At 48.2% G+C, this 25,086-nt stretch overlaps 1 protein-coding gene across 1 annotated transcript in view; it reads right to left on the reverse strand.

Moving 5' to 3' along the window:
- Window positions 1–25,086, reverse strand: part of greb1 (growth regulating estrogen receptor binding 1) — a 252,071-nt gene that overhangs the window by 191,890 nt on the left and 35,095 nt on the right. Inside the window, exon 4 of the mRNA XM_038800249.1 lies at window positions 495–677. Within this exon, the coding sequence (XP_038656177.1) occupies window positions 495–677 (183 nt within the window). The remainder of the gene's footprint in view (window positions 1–494; window positions 678–25,086) is intronic.

Raw genomic sequence — 25,086 nt, forward strand, 5'->3', positions numbered from 1 at the left:
ACACCTATTTGTACATAGTGCTGGAGGGGGCCACAAAGATAGGGACGGACAAAGTCATGTATGAATTTGAACATGGGATGCGAATTGTTAAATTGAGGGATTTGGTTGTGGTTCAGCACTTTGTTCCTTACTATTTGAAACATAAAACAAAAGTGTGAAATATCCTTGATAATGGTAACTTTTCAGCACAAGTCCCCAGAATCAAATGAAATCAATCCTTCCTGATCAATGATCTGTGCCAATTTGATTTCAACAGAACCTGGTTGAGAGATATCTTAGGCTTGATGTACATATCGATAAAAGCAAATTACTGCAGATGCTGGAATCTGAAACAAAAATACTGGACAATCGCAGCAGGTCTGGCAGCATCTGTAGAGAGAGAAGGGAGCTAAAGTTCAGAGTCCGGAAGACTTTGTCCGCTTTGACAGAGTTATGGACTTATTGATAGCGTTCTTAATCTTTTCCCCCCCACAACTTCATAATCCAGCTCTCACCTGTGCCTTTCCAACAGATTAAGGGTCCTTTAGTGAGGCTGCCCTGTGCATTTTTAATCAGATAACACTTCAGGTGTTTTTGTTTCTTGGGTTGGGTGATCAATTTCAGGTTGATGTGATTGGAAAACTCAGTGAAATAACGAAATCCTTTTTCTCCACAGCCAACGCAATTGCCAGAGAAACCTACAAAACATTGAGAATAAATGCAGTTTTAACAGAAATAAAGATTTGTCGCACCACTTTCTTAAATATTCAAGCTCATTTTGCACATGGCCCTTAAAATTGGTCATAGGCTTTAACCTCCTCGGTCTTGGCTGCATTGAGATCCAGGTAGCAGAAGTGAAAGGACAGCATGATGATTTACTACCTTTTTTTTTTAAGGGGCACTTTTGCGTGGTCAATTCACCTACCCTGCACATCTTTGGGTTGTGGGGGTGAGACCCCCGCAAGCACGGGGAGAATGTGCAAATTCCACACTGACAGTGACCCGGGGCCGGTACCGAAATCAGGACCTCGGCGCCGAGGCAGCAGTGCTAACTAATGAGCCACCATGATTTGCTATCTTCATGGTCCCTATTTATAAGTGGCAGATTGATTTAAATACGTTCAAACCCTTCAGTTCTTTTTGAAAAGCAGGTTTCACATTCAGAATAATATTTGTACGTTTAGGCTTACACTATCAGATTGCTGTTGGTAAATGGAAACTGTATTTTCTCATCATACACAAACCCTCAAGGTCTAGATAAAATCTACAATGAAAATGTACATCATCCATAATGATCTGATGCATGGGACAATGATTAGTCTATGGTGACAGATTTGCAGGATGACACATACATATGAGTTAGTGCTCTCCCAGTGGACAGTAACTCTACAAAATTCTTCATCCAAAGGGTTTTTCATTTAAATTTGAAAGAGTTCCCATCTGCCTACCTTGGTTGACTGCAGCATGTAGCACATGTTGTTCCTAGATTCCAAGAAAGGGTGTCTCGTGAAGTCGATACAGATAGACTGTTTCCTCTGATGGTGGAATATAGAACAAAGGGCAAAATCGTCCGAATGTTCACAGTGGCAGGATCTTCTGGTCCCACTGATGGTGCACCTCTGCCGCAGGTTTCCCAGCAGCGGGGGTGGATTCAATCGGAAATCCTACTGACAGCAGCGGGGCAAGATGGTTCCATTGCCCGCCAGAGAAATATGCCATGGAGAGGCCAGAGAATCTCGCCCAAAATCTTAAAATTAATGCTGCACCATAAGAGTGAAATTTCAGAAAGCTTGCTCCAAGATCAAGCAGCACTCCTTAATACTGAGTAAATTGTCTCAGGACATTGGTCCAGGAGGTCTTCATGACAATGACTCTGAGCCCTAACCATTTTCCACTGCTTTACCAATGGCCTTCATCAATGGCGGCACAGTAACACAGTGGTTAGCACTGTTGCTTCACAGCGCCAGGGACCCGGGATCGATTCTTGTCTTTGGGTGATTCAGGTCACTGTCTGCGCAAAGTCTTTATGTTCTTCCTGTGTCTGTGTGGGTTTCCTCCGGGTGCTCCGATTTCCTTCTATAAGTCCCGTAAAACATGCTTGTTAGGTGAATTAGACATTCTGAATTCTCCCTCAGTGTACCTGATCAGGTGACGTAGTGTGGCGACAAGGGGATTTTCACAGTAACTTCATTGCATTGTAAGCCTACTTGTGACGCTAATAAAGATTATCTTCCAAGATCACAAGTGGGACTATTCTTGGAAGAATCTACAATATGTAACTCTTTTATGAAATGTAGTAAAATTCTGAACAATCTTCCAACTCAATTAGGAACATTCCAATAGTCCCAGCATTCAGTTTTTTTGGAGGAGAGTTCCAAAAGTCTTTCATGTGAAAACATTGCTTCCTTATTTCACTCCTATGTGGTCTAGCTTTAATTTTGAGATTCTGTCCTATGTTCCACCACTAAAGGAAACAGGCTATCCATATCAACCCTATCAAATATGTTTTTAACATTATAAACACGTAGATCAGATCGCACTAATTCTCCGACATTCAAGGGAATGTAAACCAACTTTATGCAAGCTGTCCTCAAAATGTAATCCTCTAGGCTCTCGTCTCCTTCTGGTGAATATCTCCTCCAGGCCAAGAATCTTTCTTGAGATGCGACGCCAAAAATGGAGTGTCATACTCCAGGTGGAGGCTGCCCAAGGCTCTATACAACTGAACCAGAGCTTCCTCTTCTGTGTGTTTCAAGGCTCTTGCGAAATAGGCCACTTTCCATTACCCTTTTTGACAATTGTTTTGTACCTATCCACCAACTTTGATAAATCAAACAAAGCCTCAGCAACTTCAAGGTTTGGGCTAACAACTGGCAGGCAGCATTTTCACCACAAAAATGTCAAACAATGACCATTGCCAACAAGAGAAAGATACACTATTTCCCCTGACCTTCAATGGTATTACCATTGACAAGTCCAACACAATTATGATACTTGGTGGTCACCACTGACCAGCTTATCTGAGTTAAACATCAACAACACCTATGAGAGCAAGAAAGCGGCTGAGAACCCTTCAACAATCATCTTATTCCTGACTCCTTTCCATTATCTGCAAACCTCATGCCTCAAAAACACTCACAATGAATGACAGAGAGGAGTCCACTTGATCAGCACCACTGAGAAGGCACAAGGCCACCTCAATCACAAAAGGCTCCCTTTGGGATCCAGCGGGTAACTATTGCGCTAATGTCTTCCAATAGAAATCAGGTAAAAGACACACATGATATGCATAATTAGGGGAAACTGTACCAAAATATAGCACATCACCTACATACACATGACAAATAAATAGGGAAGTAAATTGATTACACTTTTGTTCATTCAGCTTCTCGGGAAACTATGAAAAGTAAGGCATCAAAATATGGATATTAGTCAAAGTAGCCTGGGAACTAGGTGGGGGAGGCATGTGTTTTGGGGTTATTTGCATAAATGTGGACAGATCATTAAAGTGGCAGCTCAGGAACTTAATGTATTCCATGTGAACAGTTAGTGCAATAGCATTGGAACAACCATGGCTTGACATGAGGTTGTGGGATAAGGTCCATTCCAGTATTTGAGCACACATTCTTGGCTGGTAGTTCAGTGGTGAGGGAGTATTAGATTAGAATGCTGTCTTTTGGACAAAATGTTAACTTGGGCGCCATCCAGGTGGGCGGAAATATCCCATGGCACCATTCAAATAAATGCAGGGGGTTTCTGTCAATGACCTTTCTGTCTAATATTTATCCCTCATCGAACACCACCAGAAACAAATTAAACTGTTCAATTATCTCATTGCTATCTGTGATATGGTGTATTAAATTAGGCTCGTCTTTGCCTACAAAAAAAGCAGCTACATCACCAAATTAATTAATTGGCTGTGAAGCAGTTGGGAATGTGCTGAGAATATGTGAAATGCTAATCACATAGAAGTAGTTCCCCCAGTCAAAATCTGGAGAGTCATATGGACTGGAAAAATTAACTCTCTTTCTCTCTCTTTCAGATGCTGCCAGACTTGCTGAGTTTTTTTTATATTTCAGACTTCCAACAACAACACTGATCAACGCCAGTCTCCCAGATGGTCTTAATATCCATTACAGTTTGCCTATCACCGCAGCCGGTCCACAGCAGATGCTATCTCCCTGGCTCTACAATCAACAATTGAGTACCTCGACAACGAGGACACCTACATGAGACTGCTGTTCATAGACTAGAGCTCCGCCTTCAACGCCATTATCCCAAGACTAATAACCAAACTCTGCAATCTTGGACTGACCCCTCCCTGTGCAGCTGGATCCTTGACTTCCTCACCAACAGAGCGCAATCTGCCAGGATAGGCAACAGCACCTCATCCAAGATAGTCAAAGAACAAAGAAAATTACAGCACAGGAACAGGCCCTTCGGCCCACCCAGCCTGCGCCGATACAGATCCTTTATCGAAACCTGTCGCCTATTTTCCAAGGATCTACTTCCCTCTGTTCCCCGCCCGTTCATTTATCTGTCTGGATGCATCTTAAATGATGCTATCGTGCCTGCCTCTACCACCTCCGCTGGCAAAGCGTTCCAGGCACCCACCACCCTCTGCGTATAAAACTTCCCATGCACATCTCCCTTAAACTTTCTCCCTCTCACCTTGAAATCGTGACCCCCTTGCAATTGACACCCCCACTCTTGGAAAAAGCTTGTTGCTATCCACCCTGTCCATACCTCTCAATTTTGTAGACCTCAATCAGGTCCCCCCCTCAACCTCCGCCTTTCCAACGAAAACAATCCTAATCTACTCAACCTTTCTTCATAGCTAGCACCCTCCATACCAGGCAATATCCTGGTGAACCTCCTCTGCACCCTCTCTAAAGCATCCACGTCCTTCTGGTAATGTGGTGACCAGAACTGCACGCAGTATTCTAAATGTGGCCTAACCAAAGTCCTATACAACTGTAACATGACCTGCCAGCTCTTGTACTCAATACCCCGTCCGATGAAGGCAAGCATGCTGTATGCCTTCTTGACCACTCTATCAACCTGCGTTGCCACCTTCAGGGTACAATGGACCTGAACTCCCAGATCTCTCTGTACATCAATTTTCCCCAGTACTCTTCCATTGACCGTATAGTCCGTTCTTGAATTGGATGTTCCAAAATGCATCACCTCGCATGTGCCTGGATTGAACTCCATTTGCCATTTCTCTGCCCAACTCTCCAATCTATCTATATTTTGCTGTATTCAATCCTCAACACAGGGCTCTGCCTGGATGTGTGCTCAGTCTTTTACTGTACTCCCTATACACACACGACTGTGTGGCAAGATTTAACTTCAATTCAATCTATAAGTTTGCGGATGGTATGACTGTGGTGGGCCGTATCTCAAACAACAATGAGTCAGACTACAGAAGGGAGATAGATCACTTGGCTGCATGTGTACCGAAAACAACCTCTCTCTAAATGCCAGTAAAACCATGGCTCTGAAGTTGAGGTGGCCGATAGCTTCAAATTCCTGGGCGTCAATATCACCAAAAGTCTGTCCTGGTCCACACACGTTGATCCAACAATCAAGAAAGCCCAACAACGTCTCTACGTCCTACGGAAGCTAAAGAAATTTGTCATATCTGCATCGACTCTCACAAACGTCTACAGATGTGCCATAGACAGCATCCTATCCGGCTGTATCACAGCCTGGTATGGCAACTGCTGGGCCCAAAATCGCAAGAAACTGCAGAGTGTGGTGAACTCAGCCCAACGTGTCACACAAGCTTGCCACCCTCACATTGATTCTGTATACACCTCCCGCTGCCTCGGAAAGGCAGACAGCATTGTCAGAGACTCCTCACACCCAGGCTTTACCCTCTTCCAGACCCTTCCATCAGGCAGAAGATACAGAAGTCTGAAGACCTGCATATCCAGACATAGGAACAGCTTCTTCCCCACAGCTACTAGACTCCTCAACGACTCTCCCTCGGATTGCTCTGTTTCCTGTAAGACACTATTCACGACACCCGATGCTGCTCTCGCTCATGTATTTGCTTGTTAAGTTCTTGTTCTGCACTGTAATCAATCACTTATTTGTTGATGTACTTTGTCGATTATTCTTTTTGTCTACTGTGTATGTCCCCTTGGCTGCATAAAAATACTTTTCACTGTACTTCTTGACATGTGGCAATAAATCAATCAATCAATCACATTATTTTGCTTTCATTCCCTTGGTCAATATCAGTGGGCCAGGATCAGTTTGTGACAAGTGGCTGTCCGGAACCAGCCCCAGGTTATCTCCTTAACTATGCCTCTTTGATCTTCTTCATCTTTAAGCATTAAAATCTGTTGTAGGGCTTCTCTGAAAAAACTCTCAAATTTTAAGTAGAATTGTCATTATGAAAAAATGACCGTCTATCTACAAGAACTCCCTTCTTCGCTTTTAAGAATGCAGCTTGCCATCTATGGCCAATGAACAGGCATACTTAACAATAGGCAACATGCTGAACAAAGATCTAGAAAATAGACTACTAAATATTGATGTTAATTAAATGAATTAAGCATGCAAAACAAAGCTCTCGGACATTTTGTACAAGATCTGTATCCACCAAAGAGAATCATGCTCAGAAAAGACTGCTGTGCTCATACAGAGCAGAGGCCTGTGTACAATCATAGCAAAATAATCATCTACTTCCTGCTTGCGACAGTAAGCAATTGGGATTGAATCATAGAATAGAAAAAAGCTATTCAGCCCATCATATCTGTGCCAGGTCAAGGCCAGCAAAACGAATTCCATGTTCTCACAAAAGCCTTGCATCTTCTGCTGGTTCTACTGTGTATTTCCCTTGAAGAATCCTGGGTGCGATTCTCCGCCCCCCACGCCGGGTGGGAGAATAGCGGGAGGGCCTCCCGACATTTTTCACGCCCTCCCGCTATTCTCCCCCCTCCCCCCCACGCCCGACCCACGCCATGAATCGCTGCTCACCATTTTTTACGGCGAGCGGTGATTCTCCGAGGCCGATGGGCCGAGCGGCCGGGCCTTCACGCCCATTTCAACACGGCAGCAAACACACCTGCTCGCTGCTGTCGTGAAACGGGCACCAGATGCCTGTTTGGGGCATGTGGGGACCCGATTGGCACGGCAGTACCATGGCCGTGCCAAGGGGGGCATAGGCCCGCGATCGGTGCCCACCGATCGCGGGCCGTGCGTCCGTAACAGACGCACACTTTTCCCTCCTCCGCCCCGCAAGATCAAGCCGCCACGTCTTGCGGGGTGGCTGAGGGAAAAGACGGCAACTGCGCATGCGCGGGTTGGCATTGTCCAACCTGCTCATGCGTGGCCGAGGTCATCGGCCGCGTCAGCCGGCGTGACACTTGACGTGCGGCCTTGACGACCGTCGTCAAGGTGACGCATGGGGCCGCGCTCCTAGCCCAGCCCGGGGGGGGTGAATCGGCCCCGGAAGTGGGCGTGAAGGCTGCCGTGGGTCACGGCCTGTCCCACGGCAGCCTTTGCGATTCTCCGCATTTGCGGAGAATCTCGCCCCCAGTAATTTCTGCCTCAAATATTACATATGGAAATCAGTCTTTGGTCTAGGTTACTGCAATGAAAAGAACTTTCAACTAATCTCTCTCAGCACTTTCATTACCACAAAGTTAAAAGTGATGACTCCTCATTGCTGATTTCCCAACTAGAAAATAAATAGTCTTTCCCTCTTCTGCCATCAAAATGTTTCATTGTTGGATTCAATGGAAAGATTGGATTCTCTGGTGCCCCAGCTGTTTCTCACAGCGCACCATTCACTGGCAGTGGGAGTCTCGACTCCCACTGCTTGATTGGTTGATTGATTGATATTTATTGTCACATGTACCGAAGCACAGTGAAAAGTATTTTTCTGCTGCCAAGGGAACGTACACAGTACGTATATAGTAAACAAAGAATTATCAACAGAGTACATTGACAATGGTACATCAACAAATAGTGATTGGTTACAGTGTGAATCAAGGACCAAACAAGAGCAGCATAGGGCGCGGTGAATTGTGTTCTTACAGGGAACAGATAAGTCCGAGGGGGTGTTGTTGCGGAGTCTGGTAGCTGTGGGGAAGAAGTTGTTCCGATGTCTGGATGTGCGAGTTTTCAGACTTCTGTACCTTCTGCCTGATGGAAGGGTCTGGAAGAGGGCAAAACCTGGGTGTATGTCACTTGGGATTTCCAGCTTGGGATCAATGGGATTTCCCATTAAACCTACCCCATGCTGTTGCACGTTTTACTGTGGTTGTAAAACGCGTTTATTGGAGTGTATTAACACGCCTCCGAATTCGACGTGTGCTTAACACTACTAGGCTCTGTTGTATGTAATTATTCAGCTCTAGGAGTCGCCAGTTGCCGTATAGACAACGTCACTAGTATTCCAAGGTCAAGTTCAAAGTAATAAAGACGATACACCGATTAGTAAGGTCCAAACGATAATATTTATTATACAGTAATAATAAATATTCATGCACACACTAAGAGACTAAGCTATGACTAAACTAAAGTAATCAGAATACTTATCTAACAGGAACAGGCAAGGTCAGGGAGCGAGGCCTTCGTCCTGGTCTTGGGGCTGCAACCTTCAGCAAGCGTTCTGGTCACTGGGGGTTCTAGCGGGCTTAGTTCGCGTAGCGAGCGTCGTACTGGCACTTACGGTTCGGCGGCTGGTGCTCAACGGCTGGAGTCAGTGGATCTTCAGAGTAGTGGTCAGAGCCGGAGCACGGAAAAACAGACCGGACAACACGAGGTCCCTATCTTTTATAGGGGTTCCATTGTCCTTCCCTCTTCTTGGGCGGGCTCTACCTATTGGATCAATTTCTTATCGATACTGGATTAATTCCCCAATGCGAGGGGGTCTCCGTGATGGAGGGGGCGTTTCTTATGTCCTTTTGTTTGGAGGTTTCTGGAGCCTCGATGTCTGGGTCTTGATTAGAATGTGTCCATTCAGAACCAAATGTATCTATTGTGTGGGTGTTCAAGTCTGATGGCCTCATTAGCATGCAAAGCGTTTTGCCATTTGCACCTAGCTAAGGTCTTTTCACCTGAGCCCAAACTGGTTTCTGCTGCTGCAGAATGCAAAATGCTAATTAGTTGAGAGCAGACTGTCTGTTCTCACTAAACAGGCTTTTCCTTCTGTCTTCCATTTTAGTTTGGCTCAGTGTCCATTTTGCGTGGCCAGCATGGCTACAATGCCGCCCGGAAACCCACGGGTGGCATGCGCTCCCAGTGGGAACAGCGATGGCTGGAGAATTCCAGCCTACTATATTCAAGGTCTCCCCAAAACTTCAAGCTCTGATATTAAATGGAGGAAGTGGGGCTCCAATGTGGTGGCAAAGAAACCTGGAAGAATGGGCTTCCTTCAGTTCTGCTAAATCTAACCTGATTACTATTTGTGGGCTCCATCTCCTGGCCACAGCTTTCCTGACTGAGAGGCTGACTGTCTGACACGTCTTCAGCATCAGGCTGCAGCCAGGAAGCAGAGTGGGGGGGGGGGTGAGATTATGAAGTTGGTTTGAATAACCAGAGAAATTAAGGAGGAAATTGGCTACCTCCAAAGACAAGTTATATTGGGCTGGATTCTCCCGCCACGCACGCCACAAGGACACCACGGGCGAGCCCCGTACAATAGAGAACTCCATTGACCTCAGGCGGGATTCCCCGGTTACCGGGCGAACATGGCGAGAGAATCCCACTCATTGGACTCGAACAGTTAACTCTGTTTGTCTCCAACGCTGTTGCTGCCAACCCTGCTGAGTTTTTCCAACACTTTCTGTTTTCATCTGAGGTCCACAGCCTCATTAAAATATTTAAGTGGGAACCTTCCCACTGGAAGCAGGTGGGTTCAAAGTAGGTGTGATTTTTAAAAATATTTTTACTTCCCATTCAGCCATATCCACCAATTCTGGGGAATTAAAATTACCACATAGTTTCTCAGCCCTAACAAATATTTGAATAAGTCACACTGAACATTCTTTAACAAGCGACTCATTTTGGAAGAAGAACCTGGGGAGACAATATAAAATAAAAGGTGCAATTCTAAAATGGGTGCTGCAATGACAGACCAGCCCTTTGAGAATGACCAATTGGAATACGAGTTCCCTGATTAGTGGGCCAATCAGGGAACCTCTTATTTGTATATAACGGGGAGTGTCAGATTCCCCTGCCCTCCCAGTGTAGACAGCAAGCTGAATGCATGTGGTTGTACTGCTGTTGCTTTTGTTAATAAAAGGATTCTGGTGAAGTGTCTTCTGCCTCTGCAGATTTATTACAAGTGCAGAGGTAGAAGGACCTGGTGTATGGGTGCATGTATCATTGAAGGTGCCAGGACAGATTAAAGGAGTGGTTAATCAAGTAGATGACGGACATGGCTAGCTTTCTCTGTCTGAAGAAAATTAAGTTCGCTTTGAGAGGGTCACTGTTGGTGTTTGCCTGAGGGTGGCAACCTTCTTCTCGGAGGATTAATCATCAGCAAAGAGGGGGGGAGAGAGAGAGAGGGGGGGGTTTAGGTTAGTGTAGATTAGGGGGTTAATTAGTGGTGGGACCTGTTGGGGAGGGAGGTGGTATTTGCACTATGTTTATATTTTCATGTACATTGTTTATATTGCTGCTGTTACAATGCGAAAAAAATCCCTCAATAAAATGTTTATTAAAAAAAAAATCAAGTAGACTGCCTCCTGGGCTTTATCAATAGAGGCAGCGAACACAAAAGCACGGAGGCTGTCTTAAACCTGTCTAAAGGACTGGTTTGGCCTCAACTGCAACAAGTTCTGGGAAACACACTTTGGGAGTGATGTGAGGGCATTATGGAGGGTGCAAAACAGATAAATTAAAATGGTTCCAGGGATGAGGAACTTGAGAGGTTGGAGAAGCTGGAACCATAAAACAGCGGGAGTTCAGAGACAGAGAGCCCATAAAGCAGCGGGAGTTCAGAGAGAGAGCCCAGAAAGCGGCGGGTGTTCAGAGACAGAGGGAGAGCCCATAAAGCAGCGGGAGCTTAGAGACAGAGAGCCCATAAAGCAGCGGGAGTTCAGAGACAGAGGGAGAGCCCATAAAGCAGCGGGAGTTCAGAGGGACACAGGATAAAAGAGCGCGAGGAGAGCGGCGGTGAGTCAGTGAAAGAGCGCAAAGGAACACATTGAGAGCGGCGGGGTGCCAGTGGGAGCAAAGATAATATAAGGCGGGAACCGGAAGTACGACCCGCGGACTTCTGGGAAGGATTTTCTCCTAGTCAATAAATTCTGGTGCAGAGGATACCCGAGGCACTACACGTATAGTGTCTCCCACCCGCCCTCCTCCTCTTACCTAATAATAAGACCCATTGGTGTGAGCAGGTAAGTGCTATATTATATTATTTTGTTTAATTTATTTTATATTTGTTTACCAGAACTTGGTTGAAATTAAGTGGGATGGCAGGGAAGGTAGTGCGATGTTCCTCCTGCAGGATGTTTGAGGTGAGGGATGCCGTTAGTGTCCCTGCTGATTTTACCTGCAGGAAGTGCAGCCAGCTCCAGCTCCTACAAGACCGAGTTATGGTACTGGAGCTGGAGTTGGATGAACTTCGGATCATTCGGGAGGCAGAGGTGGTCATAGATAGGAGCTTCAGGGAAGTAGTTACACCAAAGACTGGAGATAGATGGGTAACTGTAAGAGGGACTGGGAAGAAGCAGTCAGTGCAGGGACCCCCTGCGGTCGTTCCCCTGAGTAACAAGTATACCGTTTTGGATACTTGTGGGGGGGGGGGACTTACCAGGGGTAAGCCATGAGGTACGGGACTCTGGCACGGAGTCTGTCCCTGTTGCTCAGAAGGGAAGGGGGGAGAGGAGCAGAGCATTAGTAATTGGGGACTCAATAGTCAGGGGCACAGATAGGAGATTTTGTGGGAGCGAGAGAGACTCACGTTTGGTACGTTGCCTCCCAGGTGCAAGGGTAAGTGGTGTCTCGGATCGTGTTTTTCGGGTCCTTAAGGGGGAAGGGGAGCAGCCCCAAGTCGTAGTCCACATTGGCACTAACGACATAGGTAGGAAAGGGGACAAGGATGTCAGACAGGCCTTTAGGGAGCTAGGATGGAAGCTCAGAGTGAGAACAAACAGAGTTGTTATCTCTGGGTTGTTGCCCACGTGATAGTGAGATGAGGAATAGGGAGAGAGAGCAATTAAACACGTGGCTACAGGGATGGTGCAGGCGGGAGGGATTCAGATTTCTGGATAACTGGGGCTCTTTCTGGGGAAGGTGGGACCTCTATAGACAGGATGGTCTACATCTGAACCTAAGGGGCACCAATATCCTGGGGGGGAGATTTGTTAGTACTCTTTGGGGGGGTTTAAACTTATTCAGCAGGGGCATGGGAACATGGATTGTAGTTTTGGGGTACGGGAGATTGAGAGTAGAGAGGTCAGGAGCACAGATTTGACTTCGTAGGAGGGCGCCTGTGTTCAGGTCGGTGGTTTGAAGTGTGTCTACTTCAATGCCAGGAGTATACGAAATAAGGTAGGGGAACTGGCAGCATGGGTTGGTACCTGGGACTTCGATGTTGTGGCCATTTCAGGGACATGGATAGAGCAGGGACAGGAATGGTTGTTGCAGGTTCCGGGGTTTAGGTGTTTTAGTAAGGTCAGAGAAGGGGGCAAAAGAGGGGGAGGTGTGGCGCTGCTAGTCAAGGACAGTATTACGGTGGCAGAAAGGATGCAAGATGGGGACTCTTCTTCCGAGGTAGTATGGGCTGAGGTTAGAAACAGGAAAGGAGAGGTCACACTGCTGGGAGTTTTCTATAGGCCACCTAATAGTTCTAGAGATGTAGAGGAAAGGATGGCGAAGATGATTCTGGAAAAGAGCGAAAGTAACAGGGTAGTTGTTATGGGAGACTTTAACTTTCCTAATATTGACTGGAAAAGATATAGTTCGAGTACATTGGATGGGTCGTTCTTTGTACAATGTGTGCAGGAGGGTTTTCTGACACAATAGGTTGACAGGTCAACAAGAGGTGAGGCCACATTGGATTTGGTTTTGGGTAATGAACCAGGCCAGGTGTTAGATCTGGAGGTAGGTGAACACTTTGGAGACAGTGACCACAATTCGGTGACCTTTACATTAGTGATGGAAAGGGATAAGTATACCCCGCAGGGCAAGAGTTATAGCTGGGGGAAGGGCAATTATGATGCCATTAGACATGACTTAGGATGTGTAGGTTGGAGAAGTAGGCTGCAAGGGTTGGGCACACTGGATATGTGGAGCTTGTTCAAGGAACAGCTATTGCGTGTTCTTGATCAGTATGTACCAGTCAGACAGGGAGGAAAGGGTAGAGCGAGGGAACCGTGGTTTACCAAAGAAGTGGAATCTCTTGTTAAGAGGAAAAAGGAGGCCTATGTGAAGATGAGGCGTGAAGTTTCAGTTGGGGCGCTTGATAGTTACAGGGAAGCAAGGAAGGATCTAAAGAGAGAGCTAAGACGAGCAAGGAGGGGACATGAGAAGTCTTTGGCAGGTAGGATCAAGGAAAACCCAAAAGCTTTCTATAGGTATGTCAGGAATAAAAGAATGACTAGGGTAAGAGTAGGGCCAGTCAAGGACAGTGGTGGGAAGTTGTGTGTGGAGGCTGAGGAGATAAGCGAGATACTAAATGAATACTTTTCGTCAGTATTCACTCAGGAAAAAGATAATATTGTGGAGGAGAATGCTGTGACCCAGGCTATTAGAATAGATGGCATTGAGGTGCGTAGGGAAGAAGTGTTGGCAATTCTGGACAAGGTGAAAATAGATAAGTCCCCGGGGCCTGATGGGATTTATCCTAGGATTCTCTGGGAAGCCAGGGAAGAGATTGCTGAGCCTTTGGCTTTGATTTTTAGGTCATCATTGACTACAGGAATAGTGCCAGAGGACTGGGGGATAGCAAATGTGGTCCCTTTGTTCAAGAAGGGGAGTAGAGATAACCCCGGTAACTATAGGCCGGTGAGCCTAACGTCTATGGTGGGTAAAGTCTTGGAGAGGATTATAAAAGATACGATTTATAATCATCTAGATAGGAATAATATGATTAAGGATAGTCAGCATGGTTTTGTGAAGGGTAGGTCATGCCTCACAAACCTTATCGAGTTCTTTGAGACGGTGACTGAACAGGTGGACGAGGGTAGAGCAGTTGATGTGGTGTATATGGATTTCAGTAAAGCGTTTGATAAGGTTCCCCACGGTCGGCTATTGCAGAAAATACGGAGGCTGGGGATTGAGGGTGATTTAGGGATGTGGATCAGAAATTGGCTAGTTGAAAGAAGACAGAGAGTGGTGGTTGATGGGAAATGTTCAGAATGGAGTTCAGTTACGAGTGGCGTACCACAAGGATCTGTTCTGGGGCCGTTGCTGTTTGTCATTTTTATAAATGACCTAGAGGAGGGCGCAGAAGGATGGGTGAGTAAATTTGCAGACGACACTAAAGTCGGTGGAGTTGTAGACAGTGCGGAAGGATGTTGCAGGTTACAGAGGGACATAGATAAGCTGCAGAGCTGGGCTGAGAGGTGGCAAATGGAGTTTAATGTGAAGAAGTGTGAGGTGATTCACTTTGGAAAGAATAACAGGAATGAGGAATATTTGGCTAATGGTAAAATTCTTGGTAGTGTGGATGAGCAGAGGGATCTCGGTGCCAATGTACATAGATCCCTGAAAGTTGCCACCCAGGTTGCTAGGGTTGTGAAGAAGGCCTATGGTGTGATGGCCTTTATTGGTAGAGGGATTGAGTTCCGGAGCCATGAGGTCATGTTGCAGCTGTACAAAACTCTGGTACGGCCGCATTTGGAGTATTGCGTACAGTTCTGGTCGCCTCATTATAGGAAGGACGTGGAAGCTTTGGAACGGGTGCAGAGGCGAATTACCAGGATGTTGCCTGGTATGGAGGGAAAATCTTATGAGGAAAGGCTGATGGACTTGAGGTTATTTTCATTAGAGAGAAGAAGGTTAAGAGGTGACTTAATAGAGGCATACAAAATGATCAGAGGGTTAGATAGGGTGGACAGCGAGAGCCTTCTCCCGCAGATGGAGGTGGCTAGCACGAGGGGACATAGCCTTAAATTGAGGGGTAATAGATATAGGACAGAGGTCAGAGGTGGGTTTTTTATGCAAAGAGTGGTGAGGCCGTGGAATGCCCTACCTGCAACAGTAGTGAACTCGCCAACATTGAGGGCATTTAAAAGTTTATTGGATAAGCATATGGATGATAAGGGCATAGTGTAGGTTAGATGGCCTTTAGTTTTTTCCATGTCAGTGCAACATCGAGGGCCGAAGGGCCTGTACTGCGCTGTATCGTTCTATTCTCCCTGGAGAAGATTGAAAGGGGTCTAGAACATACAGTGCTGAAAGAGGCCATTTGGCCCATCGAGTCTGCACCGACCCACATAAGCCCTCACTTCCACCCTATCCCCATAACCCAATAACCCTTCCTAATCTTTTTGGTCACTAAGGGCAATTTATCATAGCGAATCCACCGAACCTGCACGTCTTTGGATTGTGGGAGGAAACCGGAGCACCCGGAGGAAACCCACACAGACACGGGGAGAACGTGCAGACTCCGCACAGACAGTGACCCAGCGGGGAGTCAAACCTGGGACCCTGGCGCTGTGAAGCCACAGTGATATCCACTTGTGCTATCGTGCTGCCCTAAGAGTAGATTGGGAGAAACTGTTCCCAATGTTGGACTGGAACCAGAGGGAACATATTTAAGGTAATTGGCAAAGGAAGCAATGGCGACATGAGGGGAAAACATTTTTATACAGCAAGTTGTTAGGATCTGGAATGCACTGCCTGAAAGTGTGATGGAGGCAGGTTCATTAGAGGCATTCAAGAGGAAACTGGATTGGGGAGGGTGGGGTAGGGTTGGAAAGAGCTGACTGCTGGGTGGTGATTTAACCTGAGGATCACCACAGCTCAGATGAGCAGCGAGGTTGAGAAGGCTGGGCCTTCATGAACAACATCAGCCGGTAAGGGAACTGAACCCACGCTGCTGGCCTTGCTCTGCATCATGAACCAGCTATGGTAGCTAACAGAATGCCCAAAATCACACACAATGCTCTAACCAACAACCTGTATAATTTTATTACTTCTCTATTCATGTGTGTCAGATGTGGGAGCACAGTCACCACTGAATCACATGGAGCTGGATTCTCCGTTCCTGCGTCCAAGTGCTGATGCCAACGGCCGATCCGTGGTGTTCCATGACGGAAAAATCGGCGCTACACATGCTACCGGTGAGGGGCTAGCACCGGCACTGCATGAAACACCCGCGGGACAGGTGTAAAATGGTGGAAGAATTGTGGAGTCCGTGCTGGACACGAGCAGCGCTGTCAGGCTGCAGCCGCGCATACGCCTGCACCCCACACATTTGCACCGATCACGCCCGACAAGTTAGCACCGGTTGTGATGGACCACGTACCTCTCCGGCCCAACCTCACAGCCCACCTCCTGACAAACCCCCACTACTCCCCTGGCAGAAGCCCACCCCCGGCCAGCGGCACGGCTCTCACTGGAGGATGGCAGCGCTGGACACTGTCCACACGTCGTCTCTCTCTCTCTCCGCAGCCACCACACCCGCTCACAGCCGCTGAGACCACACATGGCCCGGGCCATCGGGAACTCACCCCATCAGAGGTGGGGCATCGTGGCTGGGCCTGATAATGATATTGAAACGTGGTTGTGACTGCGGTGGCGCGCGTGTCAATCATGCCGATTTGGAAGGGGCAGAGCATCGTGACCCAGCGTCAAACTGGTGCTTGCTGCGATCTTAGCATCGGGAGCCATTCTCCGCCCGATCGCTGTTCCCGATTTCGGCGTCAGACAATGGACAAAGCTAATACTCCAAGTCAATACGGAGAGGACATTACATTGTCAGAGGTGCAGTGCTTCAGAAGAGACGTTTAATGGAGTCTCCTTCTGCTCACAGGTGGATGTAAATACCCCACAGGACTATTCCGAAAAAAAAAAGCAGGGGAGTTATCTCCAGTGTCCTTGCCAATGCTTATCCCTCAATCAATATCACACAAAAAACTGATTATATAGTCATTATCACATTGCTGTTTGTGGAAATTTGCTGAGTACAAAGTAGCGGTTCTGTTTCCTACATTACAACAATGACTACACTTCAAAAAGTACTTCACTGGCTGTCTAGTGATTTGAGATGTCTGGTGATTGTGTCTTTTTTTCAGTGCACCATGCCCCTATTTATGAAACCTAAAATACTGTAACTCCTGCCACTGACCAACAAAGCAGTTGTGCATGCATACTTGGCCCACACTTCAGTTGCCAGGTCACGGTGACTGTTGGTTGGAACATGCAGAATGTGATCGGCATCCTTTTCACTACAGCAAATAACTCAGAGGAAAGAAAAATTTAATTTACCAGCAGCAATTCATTCCAGTTCCCAATCTGTAACACAATCTCAGTTTCAAGAGAGTGCTACCTCCTCACACTAGATTCAGTGCGTTAATGCTCTGTGCAAGAAGCTCCTGGATAGGTAATGGGAATCTTAATCCCTGGGTCTTTCTTTCAAGCTACGCATTGAATAATATTTTCTTGAACAGTAAAGGTTCACATTAACTTTTATCTAAACAATTGGAAGTGGAGGAGTTAATTTACTGAAAATTATTGAATCTGGTGGCAGGGGGCAGCACGGTGGCGCAGTGGGTTAGCCCTGCAGCCTCACGGCGCCAACGTCCCAGGTTCGATTCCGGCTCTGGGTCACTGTCCAAAGAACAAATAAAAGTACAGCACAGGAACAGGCCCTTTGGCCCTCCAAGCCTGCGCCGACCATGCTGCCCATCTAAACTAAAATCTTCTGCACTTCTGGGGTCCGTATCCCTCTATTCCATCCTATTCATGTATTTCTCAAGATGCCCCTGAAACGGCACTATCATCCCTGCTTCGACCACCTCCTCCGGCTGCGAGTTCCAGTCACCCACTACCCTCTGTGTAAAAAACTTGCCTCATACATCTCCTCTAAACCTTGCCCCTCGCACCTTAAACCTATGCCCACTAGTAATTGACCCCTCTACCCTGGGAAAAAGTCTCTGACTATCCACTCAGTCTATGCCCCTCATAATTTTGTAGACCTCTATCAGATCGCCCCTCAACCTCCGTCGTTCTAGTGAGAACAAATCGAGTTTATTCAACCTCATAGCTAATGCCCTCCATACCAGGCAACATCCTGGTAAATCTCTTCTGCACCCTCTCTAAAGCCTCCACATCCTTTTGGTAGTGTGGTGACCAGTATTGAACACTATACTCCGTGTGGAGTTTGCACATTCTCCCCAAGTTTGCGTGGGTTTCACCCCCACAACCCAAAGATGTGCAGGCTAGGTGGACTGGCCACACTAAATTGCCCCTTATTTGGAAAAAATGAATTGGGTACTCTAAATTTATTTTAAAAAAAGAATCTGGTGGCATGGTAGCACAATGGTTAGGATTGTTGCTTCACAGCGCCAGGTTCCCAGGTTCAATTCCCGGCTTGGGTCACTGTCTGTGCAGAGTCTGCACGTTCTCCCTGTGCCTGCATGGGTTTCGTCCGGGTGCTCCAGTTTCCTCCCACAAGTCCCGAAAGACGTGGGGCGCGATTCTCCGCTGCCCACTATGGGTCGGAGAATAGCGGGAGGGCCTTCCCGACATTTTTCCCGACCTCCCGCTATTCTCTCTTCCACCCCCCCCCCCCCCTCCCCACGACACGAATCGCTGCTCGCCGTTTTTTTACGGCGAACAGCGATTCTCCCCTGGCCAATGGGCCGAGTTCCCAGGCCTTTACGGCCGTTTTCACGAACGCAAACACACCTGCTCTCACCGTTCGTGAAAACGGCCGGCAAGTGCCGTCCCGGACAGCCATGGCACCGATTGGCACGGCAAGGGTGGCATGGGACTGCGATCGGTGGGCACCGATCGCGGGCAGCAGGTCCGATACCCTCGCACTCTTTGTTCCTCTGCCGCCCCGCAGGATCAGGCTGCGGGGCGGCTGAGGGGCATGACGGCCCGCGCATGCGCGGGTTTGACACATATGCGTGATGACGTCATTCGCGCATGCGCAGGTTGGAGCCGTGACGCTTGGCGCGCGGGCTTAGCGACGGTTGCTAAGCCCGCGATGCCGTGCTTCACAGGGCCGCGCTGCTAGCCCCGATCGGGGGGGAGAATCGGGTCCCGGGAGGGGGCGCGGAGGCTGCCGTGAAACACGGCCAGTTTCACGGCAGCCTTTACGACTCTCCGCATCTGCGGAGAATCGCGCCCGAGGGGCGTAAAAAACAGCGAGCTGTGATTCGTGTCGTGGGGGGGGGGGGGGGGGGAGAATAGCGGGAGGTCGGGAAAAATGTCGGGAAGGCCCTCCCGCTATTCTCCGACCCTTCGTGGGCAGCGGAGAATCGCGCCCGTGCTTTTTCGTAATTTGGACATTCTGACTTCTCCCTCTGTGTACCCGAACAGGCGCCAGAATGTGCCAACTGGGGGGTTTTCATAGTAACTTCATTGCAGTGTTAATGTAAGCCTACTTGTGACAATAAAGATTATTATTAAAAAGATTATTATTTTCTGCCTTCATCATTAACTGAATCGTCAGAAACATTCTTTAAGAGGGAAAGGTGATAAAATCATAGGTAGAGTAAATACAGGAATTTTCAATTGATTGAAGACTGCACAGAAGTAAGAAAGGTTGACTTGAACTTTATTTTCAGTTTAGTCTGAGTTAAGTCAACTTGTTTGTTTTAATCCTGCCAGTTTTTGCAGGAAGTACTTCCCCCGAGTGATGTGGCACAAATAAATACAGCCAAACAAAAAGGCTATGGCCACTTGTATGGCAGAAATATATCTGAACTGCCAGTTCACTCTGTCTAACCATGCCTAATTGTCTTGTCACTGTATAAATCACCATTTCTTTGATTTTCCTCCTGAGATACATGACTCCACACTTATCTGCCCATTCTGCAAATTTATGCAATCCTTTTTTAAAAAATAGTACTCCCTAACTTCCAGTAAACCTGGAGATTATACTCCCTGGTCAAATTCATTCACATATTACTACACATAACACTACTACAACAATTTATATTGGGATAAAAAGTCCCAAAATGCTACACAGGATCATGGTGAAACAAAACATGTTACTGAGCTACCGTCCAAGTGTTTGAAAGTTTGGCCAGGCGCGGATGTGAGCAATGTCTCAGTGGAAGAAAGTGAGGCAGAGAGATGGAGGGAGGGTATTCCAGAGCTGACAGTGCAGCAAGCCTCAGGCCACACTGCCACCAGTCATGGAATAAAATAAAAGCTGCCTTAAATCAGTACCATTGCGCAGACAGGCCGAAGCTTAACAGACAACCTGACCTTTTAAAGGCATTGTTAATCAGTCCCACAAAAGCAAAATATTGCAGATAAAATTAAAACAAAAAAGGCTGGAAATATTCAGCCTGTCTGGCAGCATCTGTAGAGAGAGAAAAAGAGCTAATGCTTGTGACTAGTCCCAATCTGATGGAAGGGAATTGACCTGGTTGTAATACCCTTTGAAGGATAGCAGCATGCCATCATGAGAAGGGGTGTATCATGTGATCCAGTCTCAATTTCACTTTGGCTGTGAGCAGAACACACCATACACAGCTCTTCTCTGCTGATTACTTCAAGCTTGTTATCTCTGCATAAATATTATCATGCGCCGACTGTCAAATGAATCCGCAAAGTGTTTAGCCAATCCCTTATGAGACTTTGGAAAGAATATACATCAAAGGTAGAATCTTGTTGAGACACTGGAGGTCTCGCCTGCCAGATGGAAAGCTGATGAGAGACCTGAGCTGTCTGTTCTCGGAAAGGCTCACTGAAGCACAAACCAATCAGGAAATGGTGATGCCAGCAGTGTAATCAACACCCTGGGGTGGAAGTCCCACTCCCGAGTGCTGCCAGCTAATCTGAGGCCGTCAGTTCTTGTGTTCAACAGCGCCACTGGGAAGGCAGTGGCTTCTGCCAGAAGGACAGGCACTGGAGTCCCAGGATTGTGGAGTGAGCCAGGCCACAGGCAAGGAATATAGTGGGAAGCTTGGGGCGGGGGGTGTCCACATGAAGAGAGGTTATGGCAGAAAGGACAGGAGGGCGGCTGTCAGCCTCTTCCCCAACCCCACCCCCTGCCCCGCAGGAGGTGACAAGCTGGTCGTACAGTTTTACCTGTTGTACTTGCCTCATGATGACAGGATTGACACTAGCAGCGGCAGGATGGTCCCCTTAAGTGGTCACTAATTTGACACTTAAGGGCCTCGATTGATGGTGGGGTGGGAAGGTCAACCACATGCCTTCCTGCCCAGAACTGGAGACGGGAAGACAGCAGAGTTTTAGTACACCACCATCCTGTCTAACTAAATGACCTTTCCACCTCCAAGCTCAGCACCAGAAAGAGCAGATTATTCCTTCCCAGGTAAGGAGAGAATTAGGTTGTGATTCCCTTCACGAATAGAATAGTTGCTGGTACTTATTGCCTCGCATCCTGTATTAAAGGTGTGCACTTGCAAGAAGTAGCAGAAGCCGGCTGGCATCAGTGAAGCTGTCCAGCTTTCTAAAGGGGGAAAACAGGAGATGATCTATTTTAGGCATACTTATATAATTCCTCTTTATTTGATATCCAGCTTGTCTTGTTACAACCTGGCTGGTTATCTAGAAAATCTCGTTATATCATATATCTTTGTCTTGTAGCCGAGTACCTCATTTGACCTAGTTACCACAGATGCAAAACAAAGTTATCCAATAGGTCAAGAAGCATTTTTCAAAAACCATTGGAAAAATGGTGTAGAAACATAGAAACAAGAGCACGAGAAAGACATTCGGTCCTTCGGGCCTGCTGTGCCATTCACCATGAACATGGTTGATTGTTCAAATCAGCAACCTGTTCCCACCCCTATCCGTTTAGCACCAAGAGTTATCCTGGAAAACGTGCAGGGCGGGATTTCCCCCCAAAATGAGTGTCTCATGCCGGGAGCGAAATTGGTGCACCGGATTTTCCTGCACTATGTGAACCTCTATGTGAATCACGCCGATTTGGAGTTCCCAGGCGTCTAATTCACCCAATCTGAGGCTCAGCTGTGCACTGTTAATAAGGGGGAGCTGGATTTAAACGGTCTCTCTGCTCTCACTCTGTCAAGCCAGGAGAATGGCAGTGTGGAGAGTTGCTCCACGCTTCCTGGAGTCAGACCTGAACAAGCCTCTTTAAGCAGTGGAGGAGAGGTGGGCCACCCTGTACCCCCGAGTGAGTAGCAGGTCCAGGAGCAGCCACGCTAATCAAGCCTGGGATGCGAAGGCTACAGCAGTCAGTTTCAGCAGCCTGACATGGAGGGCCAGCATCCAATTCCGGAAGGAAATGAATGACCTCTTTCAAGCTGCAAGAGTGAATGACCATCTGTCTCCTCCTGGCATCAGTCCCTGGAAAGTCAACATGTATCCACTCCCTGACAACTCTGCGCCTTCCTAGAAAACCACCCCCCATAATCTTCCTCTAATCCCCCTGGCACTCATCGCTACCTCTTCCTGTTGAGGCCCGGTGCCCACATATATCACCTGCTGTAACCCCCACCCACCAGACATCTGGTTTACAATCTCTTCTATGTGTCCCCACAGGACAAGGTAGGCCATAATAAAAACGGAGAAGAAGAAAAGAGAGGGAATCTCAGAGGTGCGTCTTCTGACACCCGATGAAGGGAGAGCGATGGAGGTAGCAGGGGAGGCACAGGAGAGAGTGATGACTGACAGTGAGGTTGGCGTGCACCACAGAAGTGAGAATCCACTAAACCTTTGTCCATATGACCTGTTTCAAGTGAGTTCTATGCTGCCCAGATCCTTGTTCCTTCCTTTCACTGACCGTGTTTCTTGTCTTGCAGGATCAACACCAAATGAGGCCGGTCCGTCTGGAGTCAGCCCCCCCCCCCCGCGACCACTGGCAGCACCTTGGTGAAAATCTCAGAAGAAAGCACCGATCAGGCATCACCTGCACCATTCACCAGCGCAGGGAACCACACCTTGGTGGGCCATTTGAGCAGCAAGCTTCTGGGGAACTATCTGGTGAGCACCACATAGTTGCTAATGCACATCAGGTGGAGGCAGGAACTTACAAGGGAGACAGCAGTTGGAGGTTTGCTAGGTCCTAGGACACAGCTGGCCCTCAGCCAGATGCCAAGCCTCTGTAAACAGTCCCCCTGAGCTGCTGGAGATGCAACGGCAGAGCCGGGAAATCCAGGATGTGGCATCAGCAAGGTTCCAGCAACTGCAAGATCAATTGAAGGAGTCTCAAAGTCTTCAGACGCAGGAGATGGCACTGGTATTGCATGACAACCAGGCCAACACTGCTGACCGCGATGAAAAGCCTGGGGTGAGATCTCCGAGCCATATGGCAGAGCCCAAGGCATGACTCAGGCTCTGAGGACCATGGCCGAGAGCCTCGAAAGCATGGTCCAGTCACAGAGGACCATAGCTGAGGGCTTTGAAAGCATGGTCCAGTCACAGAGGACCATTAGTGAGGGGCTCCTGAGCTTGGTCCAGATGTAGACACACATTGTTATGGGCTCTCATACCATCGTGCAGACAATGGCTTCTGGTGCTCATTCCAGCTGTCCCAACGTCCCACGGAGTAGCCCAGGGACACACAAGCCCTCTGAGGAGGAAGAAGCACTGGTGCCCATCCTGGGGCCTTCCGCCCAAGAGACTGGCAGTCACCAGCTCTTCTGAATCCACCTTCCTGACACCAGTGCATCTCAGGGGCAGCGGGCAGAACAGGGTGGCATGGCGACCCCAATCAGCCAGTTCCTCCAGGTCCAGGCCTTCCAAAGGCATCTCAGTCTGCAGGGCGCTAAGGCCAGCAGGCCACCTCCACTTATGATATGCATCCTGAGAGACATATAGACACAGCGCAAGGCCACACAAGATTGTTTTTAGAGCACAGGAGTTGGCACGGGGGGAAGGCAAACACCAAAGTTAGGGAGTTGTTCATTGTAATTATAATTGCAAATAATCACTTAAAAGAATATCACACCTCAAAGCCACAACTCTTCTGCCTTTGCTCCTTTTCCACAGGCAGCATTTCTCCCCATCTGTACTTGGATCCTTCTACAGGCCCTTGAAGCAATCCCAACAGTGAGAGCCCTTGAGACCCACAGTCCAGACACCCTGGAATGACAGCCTCATCACTCATTTAACACGAGGCCAAAAGAATGTGCCCTGACCCTCACTCAGACAGGAGGAGGCTGTGTGAAGTCAAAAGACAGACAGGAGTCGGACTTCAGCAGAACCAGAGGAGCATCACTGATTCCCTCACATCCAGTCATCATTACTATCTTGCCTTGACATGTGACTCACTGACACAGCCAACCCAGGCCTATTGATGTGATGTCAAGGAAACCCAAGAACTGGGGAGGGTGAGCACAATTCTTGGGAGTGGGGTACAGGGGGGATTGAAAAGGGCTCTGGCAGGGGAAAGGTGAAGGAAAAATTGTCCTGGGAAGGGGGACAGAGGATGGGAAAGGGTTCTAGAATGGGGGGGAAAGTGTTCTGGGTGGGGGAAAAGGGTTCCGGTGAGGTAGAGGATTTTTGGGAGGTGGCGGGGGGGTTGTTGAGCTGCCAGACACCAAGTATAATCTGTGAATTTCAAGGCTGTGAGGGCCTCCCTGGCCCTCCTGACATGTTAGACCGTTGCTGTCACCTGTTCTCTATCCTCTGGGTCCTCCTCAGGCTTGCCGTCCACTCCCTCTGGGTCCTCCTCATGCTCGCCGTCCACTCCCTCTGGGTCCTCCTCGGGCTGGCCGTCCACTCCCTCTGGGTCCTCCTCAGGCTGGCCGTCCACTCCCTCTGGGTCCTCCTCGGGCTCGCCGTCCACTCCCTCTGGGTCCTCCTCGGGCTCGCTGTCCACTCCCTCTGGGTCCTCCTCGGGCTCGCCGTCCACTCCCTCTGGGTCCTCCTCGGGCTCGCCGTCCACTCCCTCTGGGTCCTCCTCATGCTCGCCGTCCACTCCCTCTGGGTCCTCCTCGGGCTCGCCGTCCACTCCCTCTGGGTCCTCCTCGGGCTCGCCATCCACTCCCTCTGGGTCCTCCTCGGACTCACCATCCA

The sequence above is a fragment of the Scyliorhinus canicula genome, chromosome 6 (assembly GCF_902713615.1).
Source record: "Scyliorhinus canicula chromosome 6, sScyCan1.1, whole genome shotgun sequence".
Taxonomy (NCBI): Eukaryota; Metazoa; Chordata; class Chondrichthyes; order Carcharhiniformes; family Scyliorhinidae; genus Scyliorhinus; species Scyliorhinus canicula.